The 22,286-nt window shown below is 40.9% G+C and overlaps 1 protein-coding gene across 1 annotated transcript; it reads left to right on the top strand.

Moving 5' to 3' along the window:
- The first annotated feature begins 4,951 nt into the window (after positions 1-4,951).
- LOC147948324 (uncharacterized) lies at positions 4,952-9,028 on the top strand. The gene is made up of 6 exons (XM_087466343.1): positions 4,952-4,959; positions 5,005-5,765; positions 6,945-7,594; positions 7,856-8,037; positions 8,287-8,402; positions 8,658-9,028. The coding sequence occupies exons 1-6, from the start codon at positions 4,952-4,954 to the stop codon at positions 9,026-9,028; spliced, it is 2,088 nt and encodes a 695-aa protein (XP_087322469.1).
- Positions 9,029-22,286: the final 13,258 nt, after the last annotated feature.

Here is a 22,286-nt window from a genome sequence, read left to right as displayed (position 1 = left end):
TGGTATCAGAGCAGGTTCTGTTCTTGGTGATTTAAACCCATTCTCAAAGTCGTTTTCTTAGGAGTTAGCTTAGTTAAAGTTTTAGACTTTGCTTAGGTGTTAAATCGCTTAGCTTAGTTTCTTTAAAGCTTTAATTTTGCTTTTGTTGATTAAATCGATTCTCTAGCAGCTCATTGTTGAGTAAGCTTGGTCTCTTGTCTTGTTAGAATTTGTAGACCAAGTGTATGGAAAGAAATCGATTTTACAAGCCCCATCCTTAAGCTTTACCGATTTGGTAATAGCTTTGTTTATTTTGGGATGTGTGGGAAGTGATGAACCATTGAGCAAATTGTGTTGTTCATGGTGAGGATTCACGGTTCTTGTGTGCTTGTATGAGCCACGAAATTCTTAGGATTTAGCTCTCTTAGGATTTAGTTAATTTTCCTCTAAAGGTTTAATTTTGCTTTTGTTAAATTTCCTTTAAAGGCTTAATTACTAAATCGCTACTTCTTCTTCTCAATGTTGAGAAAGCTTTGTTTCTGGCCCTATGGTGTGTCCAGATCCAAGCTTGAAGAAGAGAGAGATCTTAATTTTCGCATCTCATGTCCGCTTGGTCAACTAGACTAAAGCTGTTCAAAGATGCATTCTTTTAACCGTTGGACAATAGGTTGTTCCAAAGGCTTTTGTTGTTTCTTCTTTGCTTGGGACCACGAAAAACATCTTCTATATGTTATTTTCGTGGATCTAAAGCCTTAAGATCTTGGAGAACACTTTGTTTAAGTGATTCTACCATGAGTTAGGTCCAAACCGTTGGAGAAATTAATTTTCCAAACGGTCCATGTGTTTCAGCCATTAAAGCACCAAAGTCTTGTTGAATGTTGGATGCTCTTGGCTGTCAAAGCTTCTGCAAACTCAAGAAAACAGAGTATAACTCTGTCCATAAGAACTCTTGAGCAAATTCTCTATTCTACTCTCCACTCATCTTATACTACCCCCCATTCTCTTATATATATACTCTATTATACTCTCTTTGGTTACTTATTCTCCATTTACACTCTATACTCTACTCTACACTCTATACTCTAACCCCTAACAATCTCTTGTTTAGAATCTGTCCCATTAAATTTTGGTTTCAGTTTCAAACTTGAAGATTGTGTGGAGCTCACTTGCTATCTCAAGAAGAAGTGGCGAGGTTGAAGGCTACAAAGAAGCCATGAGAAGGCGCAGCACAATGCTTGGAGTTAGAACCAATGGCCATCAAGCTTCTTAGACCACACGTTTCACCACCATAGTAATAAACTCCGGCGGTCAGGTTTACCCGAGGAGAGCAGAAGACTCTTTTGAGCGAGGTAACCTATTAAGCTGACCGAGAGAGATAAAGCTTTGGGTATTAAACTCCGGCGGTTAGACTCATCCGAGGAGAGCAGAAGACTCTTTTGAGCGAGGTGGTCTATTTAAGGCTGACCGAGAGAGATAAAGCTATGGAGGAAGTTCTAGTGGAGAGAGCTGGTGGAAGGTGATGAATCAGCCCAAGGACATGTGTATTAGTGCCAAGTTGTTGATCGGATGTGCACAATGGTCTTTAGGAAAGGTGATGCACAAGGTTTCAACTGTTGATTGGATGTGCACAAGAACGGTGATGCACAAGGCTTCAACTGAGGTGATGAGGTTTCAGCCCATCATCAAGTAAAGGTTACGGGGGAGATCAAGTGACTTCAGACCGTACCTCACAGATTCTGCTCGGCCACAAGCAAAAGTCTTTACTTAAAGCTCAGCCGAAGCGTCTCAAAGATCGACTCGGACGAAACCCTTCCACTGCGATTCGGCTTCCGCGTTCTTCATTAAAGTTCGAGACCACAGAGTCATCTTGCCAGTGGAAGTGGAATCATACCAATCCGAGCAGCCGTTCGAAAGTTATGTCCGATTCAGTGGGCATGTGTCAGTCTGACAAATAAAACTGACCAGGTTTAAAAACCATGGTTAGAGTAGGAGCGGTCTCAAGGAGGAATTCCAAACCGCAACAGTGATCAACTCTCTCCCTCCTATCCATCAAAACACCATAAAGGCTGTGCTCTAAACTCTTCTCTATTTTAATTCATAAATTCATTACCTTAGTTTCATTACTAGTCTTTACACTTCCATATGATTTTTCTTAAATTGTCACACTTATAGAAATTTACTTTGATATTCCTCATAGCATACACTTACACTTTTCTTCTTTATCACTTGTTTAAAGGGTAAAGGAGACTATGAGAGCCTCAAAGAAATTCTAAAGGTGCAAGGATGGAGATCATAAGGAAGGTGCCAAAGGCAAGGTGGGCTAAGGAGAAGTAGCGGTTCAAGTCATGAAGAGAAGAGAGCTAGTTCCTTATAAACCAAGGTCAAGGGACATCATGGATAGTGAAGGCTATACTCTTTTTCCCTCTAACAAAGTTTTATCCCAAGAGGTTTTCTTTGTTGAGGTTTTTAATGAGGTAGACTACACTACTCCACTCTTGATCTTTGGTCCCCATGGTGTCCCGCCGATCAAGCGTGCGGGGGAGTATTAGAATGTACCAAGGAGGAGAGAGGAGAGGCCGGTAAGGCCGAGCCTTGGAAGAAGAGAAGAAAGGCCGGAAAGGCCATGTAAAGGCCGGTAAGGCCATGTCCGTGTCCGTGAGCGACCATGTACCGTGTCCGGTACCATGTACCGTGTCCGGTACCATGTACCGTGTCCGTGAACGGACCCATGTCCGGTGAGCGGCCAGTTAGGCCGTGAACACATTGAAGAGAAGGCCCGTCCGTACAGGCCCGTCCGTACAGGCCCGTCCGTACAATGAAGAGAAGGCCCGTCCGTACGGTCTCGGCCCTTAGGCCTACGCTCGGTCCAGTAGATAGAGAGGCCTACGCTCGGTCCAGTAGATAGAGAGGCCGAGTTTGAGAGGCTTGGGAGAAAGGAAAACGAGGCCTTACAAGGGAGAGAGGCCCATAAAGAAGAAGAAAGGAAAACCCACAAGGAAAAGGAAGGAAGGGAGAAGATTCACGTGAGCGTTTGGTGAAGGAAGGAAGTCGCTTTCACCAAGTTGAATTGAGAACGTCCCTATCACCTTCTTCTTCTCTCCTTGTGTCTAACGGTCATATGACCTTCTTCTCCTATATTAATGTATAATCTCTCATATGTAAATATCACAACATTATCTAATACTAAGAGAATCCGTTTCCCATCTTCTCCTCTCTACACAAGTGTTTATGTTCTTATTAGCAATGTAGAGAGCCTAGGGGTAAACGGTTAGAGGCTGCCCTTAAGGCAGCCTATTCTCTTCCCAAATCTCACCTAAAGTCTTCTTATTTACTCTTTACTAAGCCTTGTTTATGGGGAGTTCATCACAAGTTGATGTTCTCTCCTCCCCCTTGAGAATGAGTTAGTTTGTTGTGGGTAAAGGGGGATTCATTCACCAAGTGTTTGTCTACCCTCTCTTGTGAGCTTTGTCTCATAAATCCCAACACTTATACCCATTTTGTCCCAAAACAGGCTAAAACAAAGAAAACATTGCTTAGAAGCTGTAAACAGCTATGTTAGTGTTTCTGGGGTTAAAATGTGTCTTAATCCATTGAAACTAACTAATTATAAGACTTTAAGATAGATGTGGAGAGTTTAAAAGCCACTTATACCCATTTTGTCCCAAAACAGGCTAAAACCAAGAAAACATTGCTTAGAAGCTATAAACAGCCATGTTAGTGTTTCTGGGGTTAAAATGTGTCTTAATCCAATGCAACTGACTAAGTATAAGATTTTGAGATAGTTGTGGAGAGTCTAAAAGCCACTTATACCCATTTTGTCCCAAAACAGGCTAAAACCAAGAAAACATTGCTTAGAAGCACTAAACAGCTTTGTTAGTGTTTTTGGGGTTAAAATGTGTCTTAATCCATTGAAACTAACTAATTATCTTTTAAACTCTCCACATCTATCTCAATCTCTTATAATTAGACAGTTGCATTGGATTAAGACATAGTTTAACCCCATAAACACTAACATAGCTGTTTACATCTTCTAAGCAATGTTTTCTTGGTTTTTGCTATGTTAGTGTTTCTGGGGTTAAAATGTGTCTTAATCCAATGCAACTAACTAATTATAGGAGTTTGAGATAGATGTGGAGAGTTTAAAAGCCACTTATACCCATTTTATCCCAAAACAGGCTAAAACCAAGAAAACATTGCTTAGAAGCACTAAACAGCTTTGTTAGTGTTTATGGGGTTAAAATTATAATTTGGGATCTTGATCACCATGTCCATACAAGTCAACGTCCGTACAAGTCAACGACCGTTCACTCTCACCGGGCCGACCATACCATCTCGTGTAGAAGCCCACTTGAAGTCTTCTAAGGCTTGTATGAGACAACCAAGTCTCTAGATCCTTCTCCTACCGACCGTTGGAGATTGTGTGGAAGTGGGAAGATATTTTAAACTCACAAGTCACATGTTGTGTTAAGGAGGAAGGATGTCACTTTCAGTCATGTAAATCGTGTATAGGATTCCATAGGAATATGCTGTTTATGTTGTCTATAATTAGGATGTATCTAGGTTCTTTTTCAAGTAAGAAGTTTGATTCTTCTTCTATCTCTCTTACACTTTCATACTCTCTTCTACTCTCTCGTGTAAACACTCTCAAACTCACTCGATCCTTACACTCTCTCGTTTCTAAACTTACATGGTATCAGAGCCTTGTTGTTCCTCTCTTTAAACACTTCATTCATTCACCTCTCTTTCGCACTCGTTCATTCAAACTCTTGAGTCTTTTTCTTTAACCGTTGGATAAACTTATTGACCATTGGACAAAACTCCATGGAAAGCATCAAAACCTTGGTTGTTCCAGTTACTCTCAAAGGAGAGAACTATTTGTTGTGGGCAAGGACCACAAAGACGGCGCTATTTGGCCGAGGGCTTTGGACCCATGTGACAACAAGTGAAGCTCCGAAAGGCGAGCCTACTGAAGATGGCAAAGTTGTGGCCGCAAGTTGTGAAAAAGTGGTTTCAAGAAGACTAAAGTGTTCTCGCCATCATACAAAACTCTCTCGATGCTCCAATACTCGAGGCCTACTCGTATTACGAAACGGCCAAGGATCTATGGGATACCTTGCAAAACGTCTTTGGTAACATTACCAACTTAAACCGAGTCTTTGAGATCAAGAGAGCCATCAACAACCTAAGCCAAGAAGACATGGAGTTCACCAAACACTTTGGGAAGTTTAGGTCCCTTTGGGCTGAGCTTGAGATGCTTAGGCCAGCGACTCTTGATCCGGCAATCTTGAATGAGAGGCGTGAACAAGACAAGGTGTTCGGCCTCCTCCTTACGCTGAATCCATCTTACAACGACCTTATCAAGCATATCTTGAGGTCGGACAAGCTTCCCAGCCTGGAGGATGTGTGTAGTCAGATTCAAAAGGAGCATGGCTCCATGGGGTTGTTTGGTAACAAGGGGGAGCTTGTAACCGCCAACCAAGCTGATGTAGCGACCGCAAACAAGGGCTACTATCGAGGAGATAACAAGAAAGAACCAGTGTGTCACCACTGCAAGAAGCCGGGCCATTTCAAGAATGAGTGTTGGATCCTCCACCCACACCTCCGAGTAAACCGACCAATGAACAACCGTGGAGCACCAAGAGCTCATCAAGCGAGTGTGGAGCCATCGGCTGCTGAATTGAACCCGCGAGCTCCGGATATGAATGGAACTGCCCTGGCTGCCTCTTCGGACCTCGTGAGGAAGTCTGACCTTGATGCGCTCATTAAGGCACTCAAAGAAAATTCCGGTAACTCTTATCTTGCCTTGAATCAAACTAAACCACTTATAGTTGATTCCGGTGCATCTCACCACATGATTAGTGATTCTAGGCTAATGAATGATATTAAACCGGCTAATGGTAATGTTGTGATAGCAAATGGTGAGAAAGTGCCAGTTAAAGGCATTGGAAACTTGAAATTATTTGATAAAGAAACTAAAGCTTTCTATATGCCAAATTTCACTTCTAACTTGCTATCAGTTAAGAGAGCCACTACTGATTTAAATTGTTATGCAATATTTGGTCCTAACAAGGTTCATTTTCAGGATATTGAGACAAGTAAGGTTCTTGGTCAAGGAGGTTCCAAGGGTGATCTCTATGTGCTTGAGGACTTGAATTTATCTGCTTCTTGTTTTAATTTGGTTGTTGTTAAGCCTAATGACTCTATTTTACATGCTAGGCTAGGACATCCTCACACTAGAGCTTTAACTTTAATGTTTCCTAATATTTCTTTTCAAAATGATGAGTGTGAGGCTTGTATTCTTGGTAAACATTGCAAGGCTGTTTTTCCTAAATCTATTACTATTTATGGAAAATGTTTTGATTTGGTTCATTCTGATGTTTGGACATCCCCTTGCTTATCTACAGAAAATCAAAAGTATTTTGTGACTTTTATTGATGAAAAATCAAAATATACTTGGATAACTTTGCTTCCTTCTAAGGATAGAGTTCTTGAAGCCTTTACTAGCTTTCAAAATTATGTCACTAACCACTATCATGCCAAGATTAAAATTTTGAGATCAGATAATGGTGGAGAATACACAAGCCATGCCTTTAAGCAATATCTAGCCAAACATGGAATTCTTCATCAAACTAGCTGTCCATACACACCACAACAAAATGGGGTGGCTGAGAGGAAGAATAGGCATCTCATGGAGGTAGCAAGGTCTATGATGTTCCATACAAGAGTTCCAAAACGCTTTTGGGGAGATGCCGTGCTCACAGCTTGTTATCTTATCAACCGCACACCAACAAAAATACTCAACGACTTGTCTCCATTTGAGGTATTGAACAATGAAAAGCCTAACTTTGATCATTTACAAGTATTTGGTTGTGTTTGCTATGTGTTGCGACCAGGTGAACTAAGAGACAAGCTTGATGCTAAGAGTACTAAGGCAATGTTTATCGGCTATTCTACAACTCAAAAAGGATATAAGTGCTATGACTCGGAGACAAGAAGAGTTCTTGTGTCTCATGATGTCAAGTTTGTGGAGTCACAAGGGTTTTATGATGAGAAGAACTGGGATGACCTTCGCAATCTCTCGACCTTCTCATCCGATCGGACACGCAACCTCCGGGTGATTCTTGAGAGGCTAAGTATTGAGAATGATCGGATCACCAAAGAGCCGGCCAGTCAAGCATCACCAGAACACCTTGAGCCATTCCCTGAGCCTGACCTCGATACATCTACTTCTCATACCAACGACGAGACTGAGTTGCCCACGGATTCGACCGAACTGCCCGGGGACACCAATGATGTGCCATCCGAGGAACCGGCTGAGCAGCTTGAAGAAATTATTACACCAGGCAGAGCTAGCTCAGAGGCTGGAACTATAGTCCCTCTTCGACGTAGCCAACGTCTCAAGTTTCCCCCATCCAACTGGAAGAACACGAGAGTGTACTACAACAACATGGCCGTTGCTCACCCGATTCAAGCCGTATGCACTTTGGCACACTTTCCGATGGAACATCAAGTGTTCCTTGGCCAAATTGACCAGCATTGGGTTCCCAAGACATATGATGAGGCCAAGGACCACAAGGTGTGGCGAGACGCAGTTGATGCCGAGAACACGGCCATGGTGCAAAATCACACATGGGACGAATCCGACTTACCCAAGGGCAAGAAGGCTGTGACGTCTCGGTATATCTTCACTATCAAGTATAAGAGCAATGGAGAGATTGAACACTACAAGGCCAGACTTGTGGCTCGTGGGTCTACGCAAACGTATGGGGAGGATTACAAGGATACGTTTGCTCCGGTGGCCAAATTACACAGAGTTCGAGTTGTTCTCTCCTTGGCCACAAACTTGGATTGGGATCTATGGCAAATGGATGTGAAGAATGCGTTCTTGCAAGGCGAACTTGAAGATGAGGTCTACATGCGGCCACCGCCTGGTCTAGAGGACACCATAGGCTCGGGAAAGGTGCTGAAGCTCAACAAGGCGATATATGGCCTGAAGCAATCACCTAGAGCTTGGTACCACAAATTGAGCACAACTTTACTTGGGAAAGGCTTTCGCAAGTCAGAATCGGATCATACACTCTTCACACTACCAAGTGACAAAGGTATAGTGGTCATTCTAGTATATGTTGATGATATCATCATATCTGGAAGTGACAAGGTAGGCATTCAAGAGGCTAAAGAGTTTCTTAAGTCAGTTTTTGATATTAAAGACCTTGGAGAGCTTAAGTATTTTCTTGGTATAGAAGTGTATAGGTCTGATGAAGGATTGTTCTTATCACAAAGAAAGTATGCTCTTGATCTCTTAAGTGAAGCAGGAAAACTTGGATCAAAGGCAGTGACCACACCTCTTGAAGAAAACTACAAGACAGCCGGAAAGGGGGAGCCTCCATTCGAAGATGTCACGCGATATAGGCGCCTAGTGGGTAAGCTCATATATCTAACTATAACTAGGCCTGATCTTTGTTTTGCTGTGAACCAGGTAAGCCAACACATGCAAAACCCAACTAGACATCACTGGAACATGGTGAACCGAATCCTTAAGTACATCAAGGGAGCTCCGGGTCAAGGCATATGGATGGGAAGGAACAAGAGCACCGAGTTGATAGGATATTGTGATGCTGATTACGCCGGAGACCATGGGGATCGTTGCTCAACCACCGGATACTGCACGTTCTTAGGAGGAAACTTAGTCACATGGAAGAGCAAGAAACAAAAGGTTGTCTCGTTATCTAGTGCGGAGTCCGAGTATAGAGCCATGAGGAAGTTAACAACCGAACTCATGTGGCTTAAGGCTCTATTAAAGGATCATGGAGTTGAATCATCAAAGCCTATCACTATACATTGTGATAACGAAGCAGCCATTCACATAGCCACCAATTCCGTATTTCACGAGAGAACGAAACACATAGAGGTCGATTGCCACAAGGTGCGAGAGCAGATTCAGCTAGGCGTCACACTCCCATGTCATACAGACAGCAAAGAGCAACTAGCTGACATTTTCACAAAGGCGGCCAGTCCACAAGTGTGTGAATACATTCACCCTCGGTAAGGACTCATGGACCTCACCAAACCTCGAGATCCTACACTCTTTTTCCCTTAAGTATAATTTTTCCCAAGTGGTTTTATATACTAAGGTTTTTAATGAGGTAGGTGATCAATGGTTCAAGCTTGTGTCATGGGGTCCAATGACTAAGCTTGAGGGGGAGTATAATTTGGGATCTAGATCACCATGTCTGTACAAGTCAACGTCCGTACAAGTCAACGACCGTTCACTCTCACCGGGCTGACCATACCATCTCGTGTAGAAGCCCACTTGAAGTCTTCTAAGGCTTGTATGAGACAACCAAGTCTCTAGATCCTTCTCCTACCGACCGTTGGAGATTGTGTGCAACTGGGAAGATATTTTCAACTCACAAGTCACATGTTGTGTTAAGGAGGAAGGATGTCACTTTCAGTCATGTAAATCATGTATAGGATTCCATAGGAATATGCTGTTTATGTTGTCTATAATTAGGATGTATCTAGGTTCTTTTTCAAGTAAGAAGTTTGATTCTTCTTCTATACTCTCTCTCTTACACTTTCATACTCTCTTCTACTCTCTCTTGTAAACACTCTCAAACTCACTCGATCCTTACACTCTCTCGTTTCTAAACTTACAAAAATGTGTCTTTATCCAATGCAACTAACTAATTATAGGAGTTTGAGATAGATGTGGAGAGTTTAAAAGCCACTTATACCCATTTTGTCCCAAAACAGGCTAAAACCAAGAAAACATTGCTTAGAAGCACTAAACAGCTTTTTAGTGTTTCTAGGGTTAAAATGTGTCTTAATCCAATGCAACTAACTAATTATAGGAGTTTGAGATAGATGTGGAGAGTTTAAAAGCCACTTATACCCATTTTGTCCCAAAACAGGCTAAAAAAAGAAAACATTGCTTAGAAGCTGTAAACAGCTTTGTTAGTATTTCTGGGGTTAAAATGTGTCTTAATCCAATGCAACTAACTAATTATAAGAGATTGAGATAGATGTGGAGAGTTTAAAAGCCACTTATACCCATTTTGTCCCAAAACAGGCTAAAACAAAGAAAACATTGCTTAGAAGCACTAAACAGCTTTGTTAGTGTTTATGGGGTTAAAATGTGTCTTAATCCAATGCAACTAACTAATTATAAGAGTTTGAGATTGATGTGGAGAGTTTAAAAGCCACTTATACCCATTTTGTCCAAAAACAGCCTAAAACCAAGAAAACATTGCTTAGAAGCTGTAAACAGCTATGTTAGTGTTTCTAGGGTTAAAATGTGTCTTAATCCAATGCAACTAACTAATTATAGGAGTTTGGGATAGATGTGGAGAGTTTAAAAGCCACTTATACCCATTTTGTCCCAAAACAGGCTAAAACAAGGAAAACATTGTTTAGAAGCTGTAAACATTGCTTAGAAGCTGTAAACAGCTATGTTAGTGTTTCTGGGGTTAAAATGTGTCTTAATCCATTGAAACTAACTAATTATAAGAGATTGAGATAAATGTGGAGAGTTTAAAAGCCGTTTATACCCATTTTGTCCCAAAACAGGCTAAAACCAAGAAAACATTGCTTAGAAGCTGTAAACAGCTATGTTAGTGTTTCTGGGGTTAAATCTTATACTTAGTCAGTTGCATTGGATTAAGAAACATTTTAACCCTAGAAACACTAACAAAGCTGTTTAGTGCTTCTAAGCAATGTTTTTTTGGTTTTAGCCTGTTTTGGGACAAAATGGGTATAAGTGTCTTTTAGACTCTCCACATCTATCTCAAACTCCTATAATTAGTTAGTTGCATTGGATAAAGACACATTTTAACCCCATAAACACTAACAAAGCTGTTTACAGCTTCTAAGCAATGTTTTCTTGGTTTTAGCCTCTTTTGGGCGAAAATGGGTATAAATGGCTTTTAAACTCTCCACATCTATCTTAATATCTTATAATTAGTTAGTTGCATTGGATTAAGACACATTTTAACCCCAGAAACACTAACATAGCTGTTTACAGCTTCTAAACAATGTTTTCTTGGTTTTAGCCTGTTTTGGGACAAAATGGGTATAAGTGGCTTTTAAACTCTCCACATCTATCTCAATCTCTTCTAATTAGTTAGTTTCAATGGATTAAGACACATTTTAACCCCAGAAACACTAACATAGCTGTTTACAGCTTCTAAGCAATGTTTTCTTGGTTTTAGCCTGTTTTGGGACAAAATGGGTATAAGTGGCTTTTAAACTCTCCACATCTATCTCAAACTCCTATAATTAGTTAGTTGCATTGGATTAAGACACATTTTAACCCCATAAACACTAACAAAGCTGTGTAGTGCTTCTTATTGATCAAAAGAATAAGCCTAAGGCAGCCATGGCCGTCCGTACGAGTATTGAATATGGGCTGTCCGTACAAGTGTGGTGAAATGGCCGAGTCTTCTAGTGATAAGGAATGGAGAGGAGGCCTGCTCATCCTAAGCCCATTAGAAGACTCTAGAATTCCCAAGATAGCCGTTGGAGGGAAAGCGCAAGTGGAGCAAGAAGAGTCACGGGTGATGTTTGGTTTAAGGAGACTAAGACGGGTCGCTATCAACCTTGGGATTAGTCTCTTCTCTCTTCCTGTCCCTATCACTTAGCTGTGCGGTTTGTAAAGGGTGTAGCCCTAGAGTTTCTCATGATATAAATAGGCATTAGCCTACATTGTAACCGATATTCTTATGGAACAATAACCTAATCTTTTCTTCTTCCTCATTCTCTTTGTCTACCGACATCTCTCATCACTCTCTTGATTCTCTTCTTTATTCTACAAAGTCTAACATGGTATCAGAGCAAGTTCTTCGATTCTCTACAGTCTAATCTCATTCTCCTACTCATTTCTACACTCTAGTCTCCTTATCTTCGTTTCTTCTCACTCACATCTCTTTTATTCTCCGGGTAAAAGCTTTACCCATCGGTCCATAGAAATCCGACCATGGAAAACGCCAAGCCCATTGTTTCACCGGTTGTCCTAAAGGGGACAAACTACTTGCTGTGGACAAGAACCACAAGAACCGCCCTTGGAGGTCGTGGCCTTTGGAGTCATGTCGAGTCCGACTATGTCCCAAAGAAAAACCCCAAAGGAGAGGACGCTTCCGAGGCGGAAGCGGAGGAAGAGAGCGAGAGGAAGGCCAAATGGTTCCAAGAAGACCAAGTTGTCCTATCTGTTCTCCAAAACTCTCTGGACACGCCTATCCTTGAGGCCTACTCATATTGCGAGACGGCCAAGGAACTGTGGGAAACACTTAAAGGCGTGTATGGTAATGTCTCTAACATGACTAGAGTCTTTGAGGTCAAGAAGGCCATAAATGATCTTAACCAAGATGATGTGGAGTTCACTAAGCATCTTGGTAAGTTCCGTGCACTATGGTCCGAGCTTGACATGTTGCGGCCAAGTACACTTGAGGCAAGTGTGCTAAACGAACGAAAGGAGCAAGACAAAGTCTTCGGACTCCTACTTACCTTGAATCCGTCCTTCAACGATCTCTTGAAGCACATCCTAAGGGCCGAGAAGCTCCCCTCCTTTGAAGATATTTGCTCCCAAATTCAGAAAGAGCAAGGATCCCTTGATTTGTTTAGCGGTAAGGGGGAGCTTGCTTCGGCCAACAAAGGAACGTACAAGCAAGAGGAGAGGAAGTGGTTGGTGTGCGACCACTGCAAGAAGCGGGGTCATCTGAAAGACAAGTGCTGGGTTCTCCATCCTCACCTCAAGCCGGCCAAGTTCAAAGCCAACCTCTCAAAGGAAGCGGTTAGCGATAAAGGAGCCGGATCATCAAAGCAGGGAGATGAGGTGGCCATGACCGCAGCCTACGGAGATGTGGTGAGGAAGTCAGACCTTGAGGCTCTCATCCGCTCCATTGCTTCACTCAAGGAGTCTGGTATCTCTTTCTTTACTTCTAGGCCTAGCAAATCGCTTGTTATTGACTCGGGAGCCTCACATCATATGATTAGTAACCCTAGTTTAATTGACAACATAAAACCGGCCTTAGGAAATGTTGTTATTGCAAATGGAGAACAAATACCAGTAAAGGGAATAGGGGACTTGAAACTATTTGATAAAACCTCAAAAGCTTTCTTTATGCCTACCTTTACCTCCAATTTACTATCGGTTAAGAGGGCCACAAATGATTTGAACTGTTATGCAATCTTTGGTCCTAACAATGTTTATTTTCAGGATATTGAGACTGGAAAGGTTCTTGGAGAAGGGCAAGGGAGTGGAGATCTCTATGTCCTAGAGAAAACCGATCCAAATTTATCCTCTACTAAGTCCTGTTTTGTTGTTGATTCGAATATGGTGTGGCATGCTAGGCTAGGCCACCCACATTCACGTGCTTTAGGGTTGATGTTTCCTAATATTTCTTTTGATAATTCTACTTGTGAACCTTGTATTCTTGGAAAACATTGCAAGTCTATCTTTCCTAAGTCAACTACTATTTATGAGGATTGTTTTGATTTAGTTCACTCAGATGTTTGGACATCACCATGCCTATCTAGAGATAATAACAAGTATTTTGTGACCTTTATTGATGAAAAATCAAAATACACTTGGATTACCTTGTTGCCATCTAAAGATAGAGTATTTGATGCCTTTATCAATTTTCAAAACTATGTGACTAATCACTTCAATGCTAAACTTAAGGTACTTAGGTCTGATAATGGGGGGGAATACACAAGTTGCAAGTTCAAAGAACATCTCTCCAAGCATGGCATTCTCCATCAAACTAGTTGTCCCTACACGCCACAACAAAATGGTGTGGCCGAGAGGAAGAACCGGCACCTCATGGAAGTGGCGCGGGCAATCATGTTCCATTCGAGTGTTCCTAAACGATATTGGGGTGATGCCGTGATGACTGCATGCTACCTAATCAACCGAACACCAACTAGAGTTCTTCATGACTTATCTCCATTTGAAGTACTAAACAAATTTAAACCATCTCTTGATCACTTACGAGTTTTCGGCTGTGTTTGTTTTGTGTTAGTACCAGGAGAACAAAGGAGTAAGCTGGATGCCAAAAGTACAAAGTGTATGTTCATTGGCTACTCCACCACACAAAAGGGGTACAAATGTTATGATCCGGCCACAAGTCGACTATATGTCTCTCGAGATGTCCGGTTTCTAGAACATGTGGGCTACCATGACAAGAGGGATTGGAACAGCCTTAAAGATCTCGCTCACTCACCTAATGACCGAGCTTCGAGTCTACGGTTCCTTCTTGATCACCTTGGCAACCCATCTCCACCAACGGGTGCCGTGCGGCCAACACTAAGTCAAATTTCTACCAATGGTGGGTCTGACCAAGGAGATGCAAATGACAATGGTTCAGCCCAAGATGGTGAATCTCTCGAGACTGGCCTACCCATAACCGGCGTTCCCGTCCCTGGCCCTACAACGGACACGCATGCTCCGGCGGCGGCCTCTACCGAGGAAAACACGGAGACGGCTCCTACGGACGGTACGTCCACCGTGTTGCCTAGCGTGGATCCACTTCCGGCACCAGTCCTGCGTCGGAGCACCAGACCTCGGTCGGATCCCTCCACTTGGAAGAACAAGCGTGTCTATTACAATAGCCAAGCTGTCGCTCATCCCATTCAGTCCGTTTGTTCCCTTGAGCTGTTACCTGCGGATCACCAAGCTTTCTTCGGCCAAGTGGACGCCAATTGGATCCCGCAGACATATGATGAAGCCAAGGCACATCAAGTTTGGTTAGATGCGGTCAAGGATGAAACTGGCGCCATGATCCGGAATCATACGTGGGACGAATCGGATCTTCCTCAAGGCAAGCGGGCAGTTAGCTCCAAATGGGTGTTTACCATAAAATATTTGAGCAATGGTGACATTGAACGGCATAAAGCCAGGTTAGTGGCCCGTGGCTTCACCCAAACCTATGGCGCGGACTACACGGACACCTTTGCACCCGTGGCCAAGCTCCATACGGTTCGGGTTGTGCTGTCACTTGCTGTCAACCTCTCATGGGACTTATGGCAGATGGATGTGAAGAACGCCTTCCTTCAAGGTGAACTTGATGAAGAAGTGTACATGACGCCTCCTCCCGGCCTTGAAGACATGGTTACACCCGGAAAAGTCTTGAGGCTACGTAAGGCCATCTATGGCCTTAAGCAGTCCCCACGAGCGTGGTACCACAAACTAAGCGCCACTCTCAAGACTGATGGTTTTACGCGATCGGAGGCTGATCATACTCTCTTCACGCGTCGCACCTCTATTGGTTGGGTGGTGGTGCTCATATACGTCGACGACATCATCGTGACTGGTGATGATAAGGCGGCCATTCAGGACACCAAGGACTCTCTCAAGTCGGTATTTGACATCAAGGACCTTGGGGAACTCAAATACTTTCTTGGTATTGAGATTTGTCGCTCACCGGAAGGACTCTTCCTCTCACAACGCAAGTATACTCTTGACTTGTTAGAGGAGACTGGCAAGCTTGGTGTGTCTCCGGTTGCTACGCCCCTTGATGAAGATTACCAGCTCAAGCGAAAGGGGGAGAGCTTACGGGCAATGGAAGGCCGACCTAAGGAACCAATGGACGAGCCATTCTTAGACGTCACACGCTATCGCCGGCTTGTAGGTAAGCTGATATACCTTACTATCACACGACCTGACATATCTTATGCTGTGAATCAGGTTAGCCAACATATGAAGGCACCAAGCAAGTACCAATGGAGTCAAGTCGAGAGGATCCTAAGCTATCTCAAGGGCAGTCCGGGTCAAGGTATTTGGATGGGCAAGAATGACAACACCGAAATCGTTGGCTATTGTGATGCGGATTACAATGGCGACACGCTGGATAGGAGATCCACCACTGGGTACTGCACGTTTGTTGGAGGCAACTTGGTTACATGGAGGTCTAAGAAACAAAAGGTGGTTTCATGCTCTAGCGCCGAGGCCGAGTATAGAGCTATGAGGAAGCTCACTAACGAGATGACATGGCTGAAGGGCCTACTCAAGGATTTAGGCATCGAGACAAAGCAGCCCATGACCATGCACTGCGACAATGAAGCGGCCATCCACATTGCCACAAACTCAGTCTTTCATGAGAGGACCAAGCACATAGAAAGCGATTGCCACAAGGTGAGAGAGAAGATTGAAGAAGGAGTGGTGTTACCATGCCACACAAGGAGTCAAGATCAGCTAGCTGACATCTTCACCAAGTCTGCAAGCTCCAAGGTTTGTGATCACATCTATAGCAAACTTGGACTTGTAGACATTACACGGCCATGATCAAGCTTCTCTAATCCGTGGACAGCACACTCTTTTTCCCTCGACTTGGTTTTGTCCCATGAGGTTTTCTAAGTCAAGGTTTTTAATGAGGTGCTGCTTCACGGGTTCCAAGCTTAGCCATCTCATTAGGCTAAGCTTGAGGGGGAGTATTGATCAAAAGAATAAGCCTAAGGCAGCCATGGCCGTCCGTACGAGTATTGAATATGGGCTGTCCGTACAAGTGTGGTGAAATGGCCGAGTCTTCTAGTGATAAGGAATGGAGAGGAGGCCTGCTCATCCTAAGCCCATTAGAAGACTCTAGAATTCCCAAGATAGCCGTTGGAGGGAAAGCGCAAGTGGAGCAAGAAGAGTCACGGGTGATGTTTGGTTTAAGGAGACTAAGACGGGTCGCTATCAACCTTGGGATTAGTCTCTTCTCTCTTCCTGTCCCTATCACTTAGCTGTGCGGTTTGTAAAGGGTGTAGCCCTAGAGTTTCTCATGATATAAATAGGCATTAGCCTACATTGTAACCGATATTCTTATGGAACAATAACCTAATCTTTTCTTCTTCCTCATTCTCTTTGTCTACCGACATCTCTCATCACTCTCTTGATTCTCTTCTTTATTCTACAAAGTCTAACACTTCTAAGCAATGTTTTCTTGGTTTTAGCCTGTTTTGGGACCAAATGGGTATAAGTGGCTTTTAGACTCTCCACAACTATCTCAAAATCTTATACTTAGTCAGTTGCATTGGATTAAGAAACATTTTAACCCCAGAAACACTAACGTAGCTGTTTACAGCTTCTAAGCAATGTTTTCTTGGTTTTAGCCTCTTTTGGGAGAAAATGGGTATAAGTGGCTTTTAAACTCTCCACATCAATCTCAAACTCTTATAATTAGTTAGTTGCATTGGATTAAGACACATTTTAACCCCAGAAACACTAACATAGCTGTTTACAGCTTCTAAACAATGTTTTCCTTGTTTTAGCCTGTTTTGGGACAAAATGGGTATAAGTGGATTTTAAACTCTCCACATCTATCTCAAACTCCTATAATTAGTTAGTTGCATTTGATTAAGACACATTTTAACCTATAAACACTAACATAGCTGTTTACAGCTTCTAAGCAATGTTTTCTTGGTTTTAGCCTCTTTTGGGAGAAAATGGGTATAAGTGGCTTTTAAACTCTCCACATCTATCTCAAACTCCTATAATTAGTTAGTTGCATTGGATTAAGACACATTTTAACCCCATAAACACTAACATAGCTGTTTACAGCTTCTAAGCAATGTTTTCTTGGTTTTAGCCTGTTTTGGGACAAAATGGGTATAAGTGGCTTTTAAACTCTCCACATCTATCTCAATGGGTATAAGTGGCTTTTAAACTCTCCATATCTATCTTAAAGTCTTATAATTAGTTAGTTTCAATGGGTTAAGACACATTTTAACCCCATAAACACTTTCAAAGCTGTTTAGTGCTTCTAAACAATGTTTTCCTTGTTTTAGCCTGTTTTGGTGTTAGTGTTTCTAGGGTTAAAATGTGTCTTTATCCAATGCAACTAACTAATTATAGGAGTTTGAGATAGATGTGGAGAGTTTAAAAGCCACTTATACCCATTTTGTCCCAAAACAGGCTAAAACCAAGAAAACATTGCTTAGAAGCTGTAAACAGCTATGTTAGTGTTTCTAGGGTTAAAATGTGTCTTAATCAAATGCAACTAACTAATTATAGGAGTTTGAGATAGATGTGGAGAGTTTAAAAGCCACTTATACCCATTTTGTCCTAAAACAGGCTAAAACCAAGAAAACATTGCTTAGAAGCTGTAAACAGCTATGTTAGTGTTTCTGGGGTTAAAATGTGTCTTAATCCATTGAAACTAACTAATTATAAGACTTTAAGATAGATGTGGAGAGTTTAAAAGCCACTTATACCCATTTTGTCCCAAAACAGGCTAAAACCAAGAAAACATTGCTTAGAAGCACTAAACAGCTTTGTTAGTGTTTCTAGGGTTAAAATGTGTCTTAATCCAATGCCACTGACTAGTTATAAGAGTTTGAGATAGATGTGGAGAGATTAAAAGCCACATATACCCATTTTGTCCCAAAACAGGCTAAAACAAAGAAAACATTGTTTAGAAGCACTAACCAGCTTTGTTAGTGTTTCTGGGGTTAAAATGTGTCTTAATCCAATGCAGCTAACTAATTATAAGAGTTTGAGATTGATGTGGAGAGTTTAAAAGCCACTTATACCCATTTTGTCCCCAAACAGGCTAAAACCAAGAAAACATTGCTTAGAAGCTGTAAACAGCTATGTTAGTGTTTCTGGGGTTAAAATGTGTCTTATTCCAATGTAACTGTCTAGTTATAAGAGATTGAGATAGATGTGGAGAGTTTAAAAGCCACTTATACCCATTTTGTCCCAAAACAGGCTAAAACAAAGAAAACATTGCTTAGAAGCACTAAACAGCTTTGTTAGTGTTTATGGGGTTAAAATGTGTCTTAATCCAATGCAACTAACTAATTATAAGAGTTTGAGATTGATGTGGAGAGTTTAAAAGCCACTTATACCCATTTTGTCCAAAAACAGGCTAAAACCAAGAAAACATTGCTTAGAAGCTGTAAACAGCTATGTTAGTGTTTCTAGGGTTAAAATGTGTCTTAATCCAATGCAACTAACTAATTATAGGAGTTTGGGATAGATGTGGAGAGTTTAAAAGCCACTTATACCCATTTTGTCCCAAAACAGGCTTAAACAAGGAAAACATTGTTTAGAAGCTGTAAACATTGCTTAGAAGCTGTAAACAGCTATGTTAGTGTTTCTGGGGTTAAAATGTGTCTTAATCCATTGAAACTAACTAATTATAAGAGATTGAGATAAATGTGGAGAGTTTAAAAGCCGTTTATACCCATTTTGTCCCAAAACAGGCTAAAACCAAGAAAACATTGCTTAGAAGCTGTAAACAGCTATGTTAGTGTTTCTGGGGTTAAATCTTATACTTAGTCAGTTGCATTGGATTAAGAAACATTTTAACCCTAGAAACACTAACAAAGCTGTTTAGTGCTTCTAAGCAATGTTTTCTTGGTTTTAGCCTGTTTTGGGACAAAATGGGTATAAGTGTCTTTTAGACTCTCCACATCTATCTCAAACTCCTATAATTAGTTAGTTGCATTGGATTAAGACACATTTTAACCCCATAAACACTAACAAAGCTGTTTACAGCTTCTAAGCAATGTTTTCTTGGTTTTAGCCTCTTTTGGGCGAAAATGGGTATAAGTGGCTTTTAAACTCTCCACATCTATCTTAATATCTTATAATTAGTTAGTTGCATTGGATTAAGACACATTTTAACCCCAGAAACACTAACATAGCTGTTTACAGCTTCTAAACAATGTTTTCTTGGTTTTAGCCTGTTTTGGGACAAAATGGGTATAAGTGGCTTTTAAACTCTCCACATCTATCTCAATCTCTTCTAATTAGTTAGTTTCAATGGATTAAGACACATTTTAACCCCAGAAACACTAACATAGCTGTTTACAGCTTCTAAGCAATGTTTTCTTGGTTTTAGCCTGTTTTGGGACAAAATGGGTATAAGTGGCTTTTAAAATCTCCACATCTATCTCAAACTCCTATAATTAGTTAGTTGCATGGGATTAAGACACATTTTAACCCCATAAACACTAACAAAGCTGTGTAGTGCTTCTAAGCAATGTTTTCTTGGTTTTAGCCTGTTTTGGGACCAAATGGGTATAAGTGGCCTTTAGACTCTCCACAACTATCTCAAAATCTTATACTTAGTCAGTTGCATTGGATTAAGAAACATTTTAACCCCAGAAACACTAACGTAGCTGTTTACAGCTTCTAAGCAATGTTTTCTTGGTTTTAGCCTCTTTTCGGAGAAAATGGGTATAAGTGGCTTTTAAACTCTCCACATCAATCTCAAACTCTTATAATTAGTTAGTTGCATTGGATTAAGACACATTTTAACCCCAGAAACACTAACATAGCTGTTTACAGCTTCTAAACAATGTTTTCCTTGTTTTAGCCTGTTTTGGGACAAAATGGGTATAAGTGGATTTTAAACTCTCCACATCTATCTCAAACTCCTATAATTAGTTAGTTGCATTTGATTAAGACACATTTTAACCCATAAACACTAACATAGCTGTTTACAGCTTCTAAGCAATGTTTTCTTGGTTTTAGCCTCTTTTGGGAGAAAATGGGTATAAGTGGCTTTTAAACTCTCCACATCTATCTCAAACTCCTATAATTAGTTAGTTGCATTGGATTAAGACACATTTTAACCCCATAAACACTAACATAGCTGTTTACAGCTTCTAAGCAATGTTTTCTTGGTTTTAGCCTGTTTTGGGACAAAATGGGTATAAGTGGCTTTTAAACTCTCCACATCTATCTCAATGGGTATAAGTGGCTTTTAAACTCTCCACATCTATCTTAAAGTCTTATAATTAGTTAGTTTCAATGGGTTAAGACACATTTTAACCCCATAAACACTTTCAAAGCTGTTTAGTGCTTCTAAACAATGTTTTCCTTGTTTTAGCCTGTTTTGGTGTTAGTGTTTCTAGGGTTAAAATGTGTCTTTATCCAATGCAACTAACTAATTATAGGAGTTTGAGATAGATGTGGAGAGTTTAAAAGCCACTTATACCCATTTTGTCCCAAAACAGGCTAAAACCAAGAAAACATTGCTTAGAAGCTGTAAACAGCTATGTTAGTGTTTCTGGGGTTAAAATGTGTCTTAATCAAATGCAACTAACTAATTATAGGAGTTTGAGATAGATGTGGAGAGTTTAAAAGCCACTTATACCCATTTTGTCCTAAAACAGGCTAAAACCAAGAAAACATTGCTTAGAAGCTGTAAACAGCTATGTTAGTGTTTCTGGGGTTAAAATGTGTCTTAATCCAATGCAACTAACTAATTATAAGACTTTAAGATAGATGTGGAGAGTTTAAAAGCCACTTATACCCATTTTGTCCCAAAACAGGCTAAAACCAAGAAAACATTGCTTAGAAGCACTAAACAGCTTTGTTAGTGTTTCTAGGGTTAAAATGTGTCTTAATCCAATGCCACTGACTAGTTATAAGAGTTTGAGATAGATGTGGAGAGATTAAAAGCCACTTATACCCCATTTTGTCCCAAAACAGGCTAAAACAAAGAAAACATTGTTTAGAAGCACTAACCAGCTTTGTTAGTGTTTCTGGGGTTAAAATGTGTGATAATCCAATGCAGCTAACTAATTCTAAGAGTTTGAGATTGATGTGGAGAGTTTAAAAGCCACTTATACCCATTTTGTCCCAAAACAGGCTAAAACCAAGAAAACATTGCTTAGAAGCACTAAACAGCTTTGTGGGTTAAAACATTGCTTAGAAGCTGTAAACAGCTTTGTTAGTGTTTCTGGGGTTAAAATGTGTCTTAATCCAATGCAACCAACTAATTATAGGAGTTTGAGATATATGTGGAGAGTTTAAAAGCCACTTATACCCATTTTGTCCCAAAACAGGCTAAAACAAAGAAAACATTGCTTAGAAGCTGTAAACAGCTATGTTAGTGTTTCTGGGGTTAAAATGTGTCTTAATCCAATGCAACTAACTAATTATAAGAGTTTGAGATAGATGTGGAGAGTTTAAAAGCCACTTATACCCATTTTGTCCCAAAACAGGCTAAAACAAAGAAAACATTGCTTAGAAGCTGTAAACAGCTATGTTAATGTTTCTGGGGTTAAAATGTGTCTTAATCCAATGCAACTAACTAATTATAGGACTTTAAGATAGATGTGGAGAGTTTAAAAGCCACTTATACCCATTTTGTCCCACAACAGGCTAAAACCAAGAAAACATTGCTTAGAAGCTGTAAACAGCTTTGTTAGTGTTGCTGGGGTTAAAATGTGTCTTTATCCAATGCAACTAACTAATTACAGGAGTTTGAGATAGATGTGGAGAGTTTAAAAGACACTTATACCCATTTTGTCCCAAAACAGGCTAAAACCAAGAAAACATTGCTTAGAAGCACTAAACAGCTTTGTTAGTGTTT

The sequence above is a fragment of the Camelina sativa genome, chromosome 2 (assembly GCF_030686135.1).
Source record: "Camelina sativa cultivar CO46 ecotype springtype chromosome 2, ASM3068613v1".
NCBI classification, from domain to species: Eukaryota; Viridiplantae; Streptophyta; class Magnoliopsida; order Brassicales; family Brassicaceae; genus Camelina; species Camelina sativa.
The sequence above is the reverse complement of the archived record's forward strand: the minus strand, read 5'-3'. Positions and strand labels throughout refer to the sequence as shown.